This window comes from Wasmannia auropunctata, unplaced genomic scaffold (genome assembly GCF_000956235.1).
Source record: "Wasmannia auropunctata unplaced genomic scaffold, wasmannia.A_1.0 LD335977.1, whole genome shotgun sequence".
NCBI classification, from domain to species: domain Eukaryota; kingdom Metazoa; phylum Arthropoda; class Insecta; order Hymenoptera; family Formicidae; genus Wasmannia; species Wasmannia auropunctata.
Window position 1 is genome coordinate 390,521 of NW_012026913.1, and position 12,888 is coordinate 403,408.

Genomic DNA, 12,888 nt, shown 5'->3' on the forward strand with positions numbered 1-12,888 from the left:
AAAAAAATTTAACAAAATTTTGAATATTTTGTTAAACAAAACAAATTTTTTTTACAACTTGAAAGTATACTTTTTGTATAATTTTTGTTAAAAAATTTTGTTGTATCTTTTATACTTCCAACAATATTCGCTTCGAAACACAAAACATCTTTTTTTTTTTTTTACAAAAAAGATGTTTCACCTAACCATGAAATTCTGCACGTACAAAAAAAATATGTTTTAGATTTTTGTATTTAACAACATATTTCAAGAAGAATCAAATCGGTTCCGGATGGTTGTGATTTGTCAAGTCAATTCTTAATGAATGCTTCTATATATATATATCTACAGAATTTTTCAGTTATTTCTTGTTTTTGTCTTTGTGTCTCTACTTTCATCACAAACTGTCATTGATTTTAATGTAATATAAGAAATATTATTATTTTTTATTTGATTGTGTTACTCTTCAGATTAAATATTTAAAAAATTTGATATATCAAAAATACAATTTTAAGCTGAATATTTCAGACATTGAATTTAAAATTAATTCGTTAAAAAATACAGCTTTATTTTCAAAAAGAATGTCATGCTACATAACTATGATTATGGAGATTTCATGTAAAATTATAAGATTTTTTAATTTTTTAATCTTTCTTTACTACTATTTTTCATTTCGTTTATACCAAATCTTTGTTTTGTTCACGGAATCAAATAACGGATAGTGAAATTCTGCGAGTTGTGTATTCTTTCAATAAAATTAGTGAGATCGAGAAAAAACCGTGCATCGAGCGAAGTTATCACGAAGACATGCGGGTCTTTATCTTCAACATGCACAAGTAGCTGATTATAGGAACCAGATAAATATGTGTGAGGGCCGACTCGATATGAAAATACTTTTAATCGCATGTATCAATTGCGCAACGAGTAGATAAAGACAATTGCAAACGTTTAAAATATTGTGACATACTTCAACATTTTTTTTTCAATTTTTGTTCAACTGTATTAGTCATACTTTAACAAGTGTTTGACTATGGTCTAATTTATTTCGCCTTACAAATGCAAATTGGAAAAAATATTGAAAAAATTAAGATAAAACTTTACGGAACATCATCCTTTTTCATTTTCAAGTTGATTCCGATTGTATCAATCGATCGAAATTAAGTAACACTTGATTTACATTTGTGTAACAAACAATTTGAAGAGAGAAGTTACTGATATTACTTAATTGATAGGGATTTTATCTATCGGCGATATGTACAGTATGTTATTGCTGCGCAAAATGCTGACTTATCACGTACCGCAATTCAAAACTCGCGTACGTAAGAAGCTCGATCACACTTTCACCGATTCGATTATTCTTAAAAAAAATTCTAGAGATTAAATTACGTATACGTGTTTACTTGTGCAAAGTGTCTTATTATAGAGCGAGATAGTGCACTGCATTTAAATATACGCGCGCGTGCATGTGTTTTTAATACATTAGGTATTAAAAAACACGAAAATTTTCTTAATATACATGTCTGAGATTTCCTTCCTCGACTTATTAGATATAGAATTTCATACAGTTTAATTAGAAATTACGAAGGAATTAATAGAGATATAAGTAGTAATTAATCGAAGTCTTGATGCGCAGTCCGGTTGCAGTTACAATTATTCTCCGGCTTAAAATATTGGAAAAGCTCTCTGATATATGTTGCCGATGTATGTATGTTGACTGTTATCATTTCACGCGTTATCATCGTTCCGAATCACTTCGGCCGCGTATATCGCGGCAGATTACGCATATAATTTCAGCAAATCGCTGAATCTAGTTCGACGAATCAACATCGGATGTGTTCGAGCGGTCTGCTTGAGCGAAATCATGCCTTATGCAATTTATGTGTTCATTCACGAACGCATGCGCTAGATAAAACTTTGCGAAGACACGAAGATTGAGCATACGGGGGTGATCGCCTGAATTATTACTAGCTCGAAGAAACAAGCGCTATATATGAAACTGATAAACAAATCGTGGGTTGTATCATCGCTATTCCCCGCGAATTTCGCGAAAGATGTATAGAAGTAATCACTTCTATGCTCCACGCATTCGTCTGTATTCATAAAAATTTCTAAAAAATTTATATAGACATTTATTTTAGTTTATTTTAATATCTTGAACTGAATCTATTTGTGTATATATGTTATACATATGTTATACATATGTTATGCATATGTATAATGAGATTTTTGGACATTACACGTCCAAGTGCTACATTTTAGAATTAAATATAAAAAATCAAATAACTAAATTACGAATAGAATCTGACATCTTTCTTTTCGGGCGATTTCTTTTATCTCTATATTTTATATTTTATTTCTCTCTCGAAGGTGCAGCTTTGTCCTAAAAAAATATCGATAAAAGGCGACATTTCAACAAGAATGCCAGCATTAAGTGTATAGTTGATCAATATTATGATAATTATCATTCAGAATTGTGATAATTAAGAGATGAGTAACTATATCAAATAATCAAACATATAGTTTCTCATCGATTTGATGTGCATGCAAATCGCGAAAGAAACAAACATTCGAGTAGGAAAACAAGCTCTTTGCCGGTCGAGTTTAGCAAATATTATTGATGTGAAAGATAGCATTCCAATATCCTTGAGAATTGCAAAAAATGACGCGTGGCTTTGAGATGAGCACAAGAATGCTAAAACGAAAATTGGTCTCGTGATTGAAATAGAGAAGAGGAAAAGTCGACCCTAAATATTCACAGAATTCATGTTATAAGATTTTCAATACATCGGTTCCAACATTTCTCAAAAAAAATTTGTGAATTCTCAAACACTTGCAATGATTTATCTCTGATTTTATCTTAGATTTTTCGACCTTTTTCGAAAGTCTTACGTCATTTACATACTATTTAAAATCCGACAAAAGATATTTTTCTCAAAAAATACAAAAGCTGCCGGAACAATAATACCGGTGAAAATCACAGGGAAACTATATTGAAAAATAAATATGACTTACATTACTGTTTCTTTTATTTTTGTATAATTATTGAATTATAACTTAAATTTGAACGGTTCTCGTGTTATAATATATTTGTTTATTATATATTGTTACGTGACTTTGGTGATTTTTAAGTACATCGATATTCAAAATTAATGTCGATTCTAACAAATTATTCAGCAAGTATCGAAAGAAAACGCGGTGATAAAGCTAGTTAATAATGCAGGGATAATACAAAGTTATCATAAATATCCCTAATTATAATATAACAATGTCGAAGGGGCAATTGTAATCCTCTTGAAGAAGAAATTAAAATATGACGTTTCTAAAACGTGACACAGAGTCATATCTCCTATCAGTGGCAGAATAATATTTGACAGAGATTGCATTTCTTTGGCTAAATTAAAAGATAACTGCGAAGAAGAAAAAACGTGATCGTGAAAATTAAAACGTCTGCCCGCAAAAGGAACTCCATTTTATAAGATGGATTCAAATAAAACGAATGAAAGAATTATTGGCAATTACAACAAATTACAGCAAATTAATGTGATGTATCTAACTACTATTTGAAAAGTCTATATTGTGTATGTATTGGTCAAAGTTAAAATATATATAATAGTTTCTCTTTTTCTTTATACATGTATATATATATATATATAATCAATGATTCGTTATCTCAAGGAATACTTTATTTATCTTACCAAATTAAATTACGATAACAGTTAATGATTATTTTTTATTATAAAGTGTGTGTGTGTGTGTGTAAACTAAATTTAGAATACAATAATTAGCACGTTTTTATATGGTAAAAATAACCATTAAACGACCGTAATTTAATTTAGCAAGATAAAGCATTTCATAAGATAACAAAGCATCGATTATCTTCTCGAATATCCCGTATTTGAGATAGGAAATTTGAATTAAAAATGGTCACATATATCGAAGAATTGATCGTGACGAAATCCTATCACAGCAACTACATTATTCATGCTAATTTAGGATTTCTGAGCAATCTGCAAAATCAATATGCCTCACCGAAGAGGCAATATGCACGCGGACATTAATTAATGAAGCGCCGACTAGCAATGCGCGATATCTCACTCGTTGTTATCGGCATCGGAGAGCCAACAGCGGTCAAGGATTACGCCATGGCGCTATAATTAACGTGGCGATATCGTCATCGGGAGGAAACGAGAGAGGAGAGAGAGAGAGAGAGAGATCAATGTAGGCATATTTGAAGTGTGTCATACTATATACGACGCGAGTTCGGCAAAATTTTTCACGTACATTGGCGATAATACCGGGTATTCGCGTATCGCGCCATGGAATTGCTTAAAAGGCGAGGGGAGGATGCGGTACCGAGCGTTAAAACCGCTCTATAAATAATCGACCGGTGTATTTCCAGGGCTCCCCTCCTCGTTTACGCAACGGTCGTGCAAAGGTGATAAGGATAAGCACGAACTTGCCTTCGAACTTGCTTAGTGAACGGCTCTTGTGAGGCATCACGGGCCGCGGTCTTATCGCCGCAGTCTTTTCGCGACGTTTTAATTTATCTCTTTAATTCACACATACACTCATCTCTCATTCATCTGTCCGATTTTTCCGATAGGCGGAATTTCTCCCTTCCGCCGACTAACTTCCTCATTCAATCATTAATACGTTGCTTATGAGAAATTATATTACAAAAAAGCGCTACATGGAATAGTTCGTGAGTTGTCGAATTTTTGGTAAAGTCAAGTTTGTACATTATAAAATGTAGAAAAATAAAAAATTATTATATATTTAATGTTGTTAAAGATTATATTGTTAAAGAGTTTAAAGTATTAATAACAATTAATATCTTGCAGTTGTCAAAGTTATGCTAAATATTTACAATAATTGCGATTAGATTGTACATCCTCGTGATATATATGTAAATCACATGATTTCATTATTATTATTATTATTATTATTTTATTTTAGCTTAGAATTCTCTTCTCCCGAATTTGATTTCGATTCGAACCGAATTTAATGAGAGACAAGTACGTGTTTGGCCCTCGATGTTTCCCGATTCACGGCGTTATCCGATTACGCGTTTCCTCAATTATCCTCTCATCGCTGCGAGACCCGCGATCCCCGTGCGGTCGCAAACTCGATCGGTTTTCTCTGTCGAGCTGTCGGGCGAGCGAAAGGGACGGGGCGAGAGGACGGAGAAAGTATGCGGTGTTACGTCCGAATCGTAAGCTTCCTGCTGCGGGCTCATTTCGCTCTACGATTGTAATTTCGAGTTACGTTATCATGACGAGGAAGAAAACGAAGGAGAGAACGAGTTCCTTTACGCGCTCGTTCGCGGATTTCTCCGCGTCGTAATCCAGATTTTTCGTCGTCGGCGCATTCAAGAAATCGTTTGCTACTAATTTTTTCACAGTAAACACGCGCACGGAGCAACTGTCCATTTCATTGCAATAATCCAATCGCAGTTACTGTAAATATCTAGCATAACTTTGACGACTGCAAGATTAATTGACATTAATACTTCAAACTCTTACAATATGAGATCGTTCCGGAGTTTTAATTGAAGTATCAAGCAATTCGGTATCCCCATCGATTTTGACTTGATAGAAACTTAATTTCATCTATAAAGTCTTTCTCTTGGTGATTTATGATTTACAGCCTTTTACATTTTATAAGATATTTCATCTTTTATTATTTATATTGTATTCATATAAAAATCCTCTTCTTCCTACAATTTCTTCTCATGATTGTTTTCGAAAAAGAAATACGCGAAAGAAGTAGGAAAATTAGAGATAAAAAAAATCATATGAAATTAAATAAAGCCTCTCTCGATTATGAGAAACCATGTATAAAAATTGTATTCAGCGATTAAGTTGGCGAAATCTCGGAAGGGGAGAAGCTCACGTATCGTCGCCGTTATCAGTGCAGAAATCGTATTGCGCGAACAGTCGCAGTTCGCTCGACGTAACGCGAGTTATCGCGAGAATGAGAGAGAAGAGGTGGAGGCAGTACAGGAGGCGAAAATACTTAAAAATAGACTCTTTCGCTTTCGCATAATCGCAAGGTCAGTGCGACGCACGGTGCCTCGACAACGAGACAACTCGCCCACGTCGGCAATCCTGTAGATGCGATTATCGAAGTCGGCCAAGTCAATTAAACTTCTATTTATCCCTTCGGCATATCACGAAAACAAATCTATGAATTTGTCTTGTGAAATTTTATAAGTTATAAATATTACACCTGCAATAATGTGTGCTGTATGGACATTCGTCGGTTTGCCGGCTCGTATATTAACTTTTATATATGTATATATCTTCGCTTATATTTTATATCTCCCATACTTCCTTCTTTTGCCGTAGAAACTAGTTGTCCTGTCGTGTAAACATGGCATGAAAAAAAAGGAGAAATTTAATTTCGCTGTCTGTTACCCGGTATGAAATCCGACTTTATGTCGAAAATGATTATTATGGTAATTAAATGAAGAAGTTCGTCATAATTGTATGTCTGTACGTTTCCTTTTTACAAAGTGAAAGCTACAGAAATTTTCTGTGCACTATGAGAGTTTATAGATATACATACATACATTTTCCGCTATCATATATACCTAAATCATGTACACCAAAAAAATTACAAGTGACACGCAAACAGACAAAATTACAATATATGTTGTAATTTTTTTTGTGTCTCTGTAATACTGAAAAACAATGTTTTTTTCTTTTTAATTAAGTCGTCTATTTATTATACTGTATTTATTACAGTAATTTATAGCGAGTTAACTGTGATATAAATAACCTATTATTTGGAATATTGTTCTAAACACTGTTTTCTTAAATTTGATAAACTAACGTTATAAAAAGAGTCAATCTCATAAAGATTTATTTTAATAATTAATTTTACTTAATTTATAAATATCCAATTATATCCAATTATACCGATGTTTTATAAGAAACTCACTTTAACGAGATAAAAATAAGCCAACGCAAATAGCAAGGAACTTTTACTGATCTTGCACTAAAAAAAATCTTTTGTGGTCAAGAGAAAGGAGTTGCATCATGAAATAAGCGATCTATCTTACGTGTCGCTTGTCAGCAATCGTTGGATAGAAAGTTCTCACTAATCGATCAATGAAATCTTCGCGATGAGACTTCACTTTTCGTACCGGGATTTATAAGCAAGCAAACAGAAAATCAACGAGATGTCAACATTCAGCGCTGATCTTTCAATATATTAAAATTATTGTTGAACATTTAATACTAATTGGAATTTAATTAATTATTCGATTTATTTATTAACTATATATTGTTCCGAAATCTTTTTTGTTCAAGCAATTTTCTATTTCGTTTGTTTCTTCGTATTAAAAAAAAATTATTCTATATAAAAAAATAATGTTATATAAAAATTGAATAAATCGAGGATTTTTAAATGATTAATTTCAAGAGATATGGAATTCTCTAAAACATATTAATCTTAAAAATATTTTACTTGGTTTCCTTTGCATTTCGCAATGCTTATATCTTGATTATATTTATGTATAACTAGAGAGATTAATCGATCACATAAAAGGAATAAAAAAAAGAACTCACGCCATGGAAGAAAGTATCCGCCGGTTTGACATCACCTATAAATGCAAAGATAAAATTAAAACATTGAAAAGTCATTCAAACATGGCGATTATCTCTCTTCCTGCCTATCGTTATTTATCTTAATTTTATTATATCGTCACATGTTTATGATGTAACTCTTGCCTCTCGCTTTCGCGATAAGTTAAATTAATCTATATAATCGCGGACTTCCGTTCCGCGTATCGGTATAAAAATACACGTATTCCGTAAGCAAAGTAAATTTATACGCCATTACATCGCGATCGACTGAACGATATTACAAGGCGCGAAAAACACTGTGACTTGACAGCTGCTCTGTAATCCCGTTTACAAACAAGACATCTATTTAAATCGTATAGTTCCAGGTATGCCATTCGCGAATGCAAATAGCGGCAGCAAACCGAACAAGAAATTGCTGCTACATTTCCTGGCTCTATCTAATCACGTTGATAGACTTGACATTCGAACAAAAAAAATTAACGATTGCATTAAAAATAAGAATGTATTACGATTTAAAATTATTAGATGATGCAAAAGACATTTAAAAGAATGTTTCCTTACTTTTGTATTCATTAGCCTATAATAGCAATAATTTTCGATCTTAATCTTAATCTTAATCTTGATTCTTTTTTTTATCAAAAATCAATCGTACTAATATTTACGTATAAGAAAACTTTATTTTAGTAAAGACTGTTTTTAAATTCTTAATATTTAAAACACAACAGTGTGAAAATGTTTTGTTGTTCGGTTCAATTTGTCGGAAAATTTTTCGCAAATCGCGAATGCTTTCGTCGTCGCGGAAAGACAGCGAAAAGGAATCAAGTCTATGTTCGACGGGAAAGCGAAAGTAGACACCGCGGTGACTCGTTTCGCTCCTCGAGCGTTATAGAGACACTCCAGAAGCAATGAAAGTGATAAAGGATACCGGAGTGCTTAGTATGCTATATCGAGAGAAAGAAAGAGAGAGAGAGAGAGAGAGAGAGAGAGAAAGAATGAGGTGAGAAAAGGGGGGATTAAACGCGAAATACATAACGGCGAAGTTATTGTCGTGGCCCATTCGTGGCGCGTAATTTAACGCTGAATACGGTGGCGATGATCGCGCGAGGTAGCAGATTTTCGTCAGAAAACTGGAGGCCGAAACAAAACCAGTGGCATTTAGCGTTAAATTAAAGCAGCTGAATATATAACGCTGAATTCATAAACTTAGAACTTGTCCGAAAGGCAACATTTCATTACATATTCATGAAATGATTTTACTGCTTTTTAATTCGCGTTAAAAATTTTCAGGTAATTGACAGTTTGGAAACAAGTTGCACTATTCGATCGTTATAATGTCTACCCTGACCGTTAATGTCTTGACTTTCTTTGATAACCACCTACTCACGGAATCTGATATTGGTGGTCGGGAGAAAGTGCGACAGCCATGGGAGACTGTCACGTCACGACAGATTGGATTGGTCCTTGATACAGTTGCCATTTAAATTAGCTAAATTCTTTATGACTGCCTATTCGATTCAATTCGCTTTCTATTAATAGTCACATACTATTTCATGAACACAATCGATTTATCATTTCAATAATTTGACATTAAATCTAATATTTTACTGCAGAATAAAAATAAAATGAAAGAATTATATTTAAAAAAAATTATATATATATATATAATTTAAGGAACCAATTTTATATTTATAATTTAAGGATTAACATTTTGTTTTCAATATTAATTACGATCCAATCAATAAAAGTGTTATTAATAATAAAAAAAATGTTACTAGATTTGATTGAGATTTTTATGAAAATTTATTATTACTTAAATATTAAAAATAAATATGGATGTTATATTACATCTGAAAAAATCTGTTATTATTGAATAGCGATAATAAAATTGATGGTAACGTAATATAGAAAATGAAAACGGCTCTCTTTCTCTCTTTCTCTAATATAGAATTATAAATAGAGAATTGATATAGTACAGAATTGTAGAATTTCTTTTTCTTTTATTTTTCCGTTATTATTCTATATTCTTTCACTTTTTTTAATCCAACTTAAATTTGCTGCTAAAAATGATTCTGAATCTGGAACATTTGCATGCCATTTTATATACGGTATCAATGCATTTGTCGATTCCGCTAAATTTAGCTGCGTATCGATCTCTCGTACCTCTCGCGCACACTTACCGAGAAGCATCTGCTCTAGCTTGCGGCGATCCACGCGGAAGCGTTCCTGATGCAAATCCTCGGGGTCACTGATGCCCAGCAGGGCCGCGAGGTCACGCAGCTCCTCGCGGCTCTCGAAGCCGGACTTGCCGGACACACTGGTGGTCGCGGTGCCCTCCGATGTCTCCGACATCGTTTCCGCCGCCCGCCGTGGCTCACCGGTATTCACCACCATCTCGTCGGGCCTCATCTTGCCGTTCGACGAGAGACGTGTCCGCCGCGACCTCCGCCTACCTCACCACGTCGCGACGCTGCCAACAAGAAATAGAAAAATTCAAAATAGAAATTATTAGGCATTGCTTATTTGTTCTGCAGGTATTTTCCGAAGAATCGATAGCGAGACGATAATATTAAATAACATCTTTGTTAGGACTCTGAAAGGTAGGGAGCCCACATTCCATTCCAATGAAGCTTTCACACGGAACGTCCCATTTAGAATTATTATCGCGTAGGATGGCAGGAAGGACGCGAAGATTTCGAATTCTCGTTCTCGGTATGCGTTTAAATATACGCATTTAATGCCAGCACGTGTTTGAGCCCGCTCCCATGTGATTCTTGTTTTTAAGGCGATTTTTGTTGCTCGCGATGACCCGCGAAAAAATGCGATCATGTGGCAGGATACCATCCACGTGCCCGCCACGATGGTTTAATCACGTGAACCGTCTCTTCAGCGCATAATTTATATCTTATGTCGGATATAATAAGCATACCTGCCGAGTAAAAAATCTACTCGGAGAACGCGCACAAAATTTCGAATTGTCTATAACTCTAGAAGCTCTTATTCGTTTACAAAACTTAACGTTTTCTTCCGCATGCAGCAAATTCGCCGAAATTCCTTCATTATTCCGAGCAAGAAATGGCTTGTTTACTTCTACATGGTTCATAGTCAACGCGAAAAAAAGGTAAACATCACGTAGGCAATACCAATCACGAAGAGTCACGTAGACGTAACTTTATACTCTACAGAGAGTCAGTCCGGCAAGTTCGACGAACTATTGTAGCCAATTAAACTAACCAATTAATTGCATTTGCAGTTATAAATATAATAATAATAATAATAACAATAATAGAATAATTATTTATTTTTAGAAGTCATGCTCTATTTTTCTCGAATTCCGAAATTGAGGGGACGAAAAGGCATCGATAGAATCTTCGAGTTTGAAAAATCGGCAAATTGTTAAACGTATTGCTTTCGATTTTCAGTTCTTCCTGGAGGAGTCTCAAGCTCTAGGAAGTTGTGAGGATATCATTCTTTAATTTGAAGGTAATGCCCTCCGGAAATGTGCATCCGGAATGTGGAAGGTAGTGATATAGAAAGGTATTTTGATTTTCGAACCAAATGCTTTATTCCCGTGTTAATTTTGCGGACGTATCTCGGCGACACACGTACACACACATACACTGCATCGTCAAATATAAATATCCGGTATTAGGTCAAACGTACAAACGGGGAGTGCTGGCGGCTCTTCGGAATAACATCACCTCGTCGCGCGGAACTGTCGATTTGAAATACCGAAGAGTATAACTTATAAAACGAGCGCCTAAATATAGTCACAAATTATTTCGAGACTAAAACAGAGATAGCGGTGCGTCGTCGCGACGAAGACGCGGGTATATCCGAGTACATCCTGGAGGATGCAGAGACCTAGATACCCGGAGGGACGTAAATTTATATATCCGGGGATATATAAATGAGTGTCTGTTATAACACTTCACATCACTGTCGCCCGAACTGACCTGCACGATGGCACTGCCGCGTCGATCTATCGAGTTATCCGGGCGATGGTGTGCCGCGGGGCCTGGTGCCTGGTCCCGCCGGTGGGCTCTCTGGTCCTCTTCGTCCCGGGTCTGGTCCTCGTCCTCGCCGCTGCTGCCGTCCAACTCGATCGGCGGCAGCGCTGTAACCTGTCGTTGCAATCCGCGCGAGCGAGCGAGCGAGCGTGCGAGCGAGCGAGCGATCGGGCGATCGACCGACGCGGTGTGCGGCGCGGTGTAAACAAAATATGGCAATGGTACACAAGTAAAAGGGGAGTTACCCCGGAGGGGGGGTGAGACGCGAGGGGTACCGGCACCGTTTCCCGGAATTCGGACCGATTTTCAGGGTAAGAGTCGACCACCGTGGAGGGTCGATGGCCAATCGCGGCACGTGGCACCGGCACCGATTCACCCGGTTTTTACCATCGTGCTATCCTCGTGCTCCCAAGAAACGCTCCTCACCGCCCCGACAGGCTCGACATCGCTGCCGGCATACGCGCCTGCTACCAAACGCGTCGTTGTATGATACATTATACGTATGTATGTGTGTACACATATACGCGTATACAGCGGAGATCTTTGCCAACGAGAGAACGCCGGCAAAAAATTGTTTTCCTGGACACATGTCGAAGAACGCGGCGTGTATTACACGTTCGGCGCGTCGACATTCATTTTCGAAACGATCTCGCGCTTACGCCAATTGGAGAACGAGGGGCGAAGTCACGAAGGTGGGAAGGGAAACGTACGGGCGCGTGCAGACGAAATTCCACGGAGACCCGTTCGGGGAGGGGTGGAGAAAAATATGCGAGAAAAATCCCTCGTTGACGTATAATGTTTGTTTTGTAAATCTTATATTTCCGTAATGGTCAAATGTATAGACAGTTTAACGTATAAATTCTTTGACTAGAAAGAATAATAATTATATAATCTTATCCGCTTTTCGTTGTTGATCCCGTAAATTTAGGAAGGATGGAATTATTCGTGACAATCTTACCGATCACACGATACGTAATGTACATCTAGTTTAAAATTTGTCAACAACTGCAGTAATGCTATGTTAATACGATTCCTTCGTAATTCCTTCGTAATAACGGAGAGATAAAATTAAATTTCCTCGACGAGAGATTTTTAACTTTATTTATCTCTGCGCGACATAAATTTCAAGCACAATTAAGCGACCATAAATTCGACAAAAATATATATATATTTGCTCACTCAGCGTTGGAATTTGATATGTACCTCTCTCTTTCTCTTTCCGGCGTGATCCATGCGCGTCGATTAGCGGCCGGGCCGGCGGAAGAGCCGCGCGTACCGATCGCGCGTCAATTTGAAAACGGTCACCGATGCAC

At 36.0% G+C, this 12,888-nt stretch overlaps 1 protein-coding gene across 2 annotated transcripts in view; it reads right to left on the bottom strand.

Annotated features, from left to right (window-relative positions):
* Window positions 1–11,244, bottom strand: part of LOC105454655 (protein bicaudal C homolog 1-B) — a 35,941-nt gene extending 24,697 nt beyond the window's left edge. The window contains exons 1-3 of one of the 2 annotated variants that reach the window (XM_011697429.1): window positions 11,229–11,244; window positions 9,746–10,035; window positions 7,551–7,585 (exon numbers count right to left, since the gene is read on the bottom strand). In XM_011697429.1, coding sequence (XP_011695731.1) covers window positions 7,551–7,585; window positions 9,746–9,974 — 264 coding nt within the window. In that variant the 5' untranslated portion in view covers window positions 9,975–10,035; window positions 11,229–11,244. The remainder of the gene's footprint in view (window positions 1–7,550; window positions 7,586–9,745; window positions 10,036–11,228) is intronic. The other variant, XM_011697430.1, reaches the window with a different exon arrangement.
* Window positions 11,245–12,888: the final 1,644 nt, after the last annotated feature.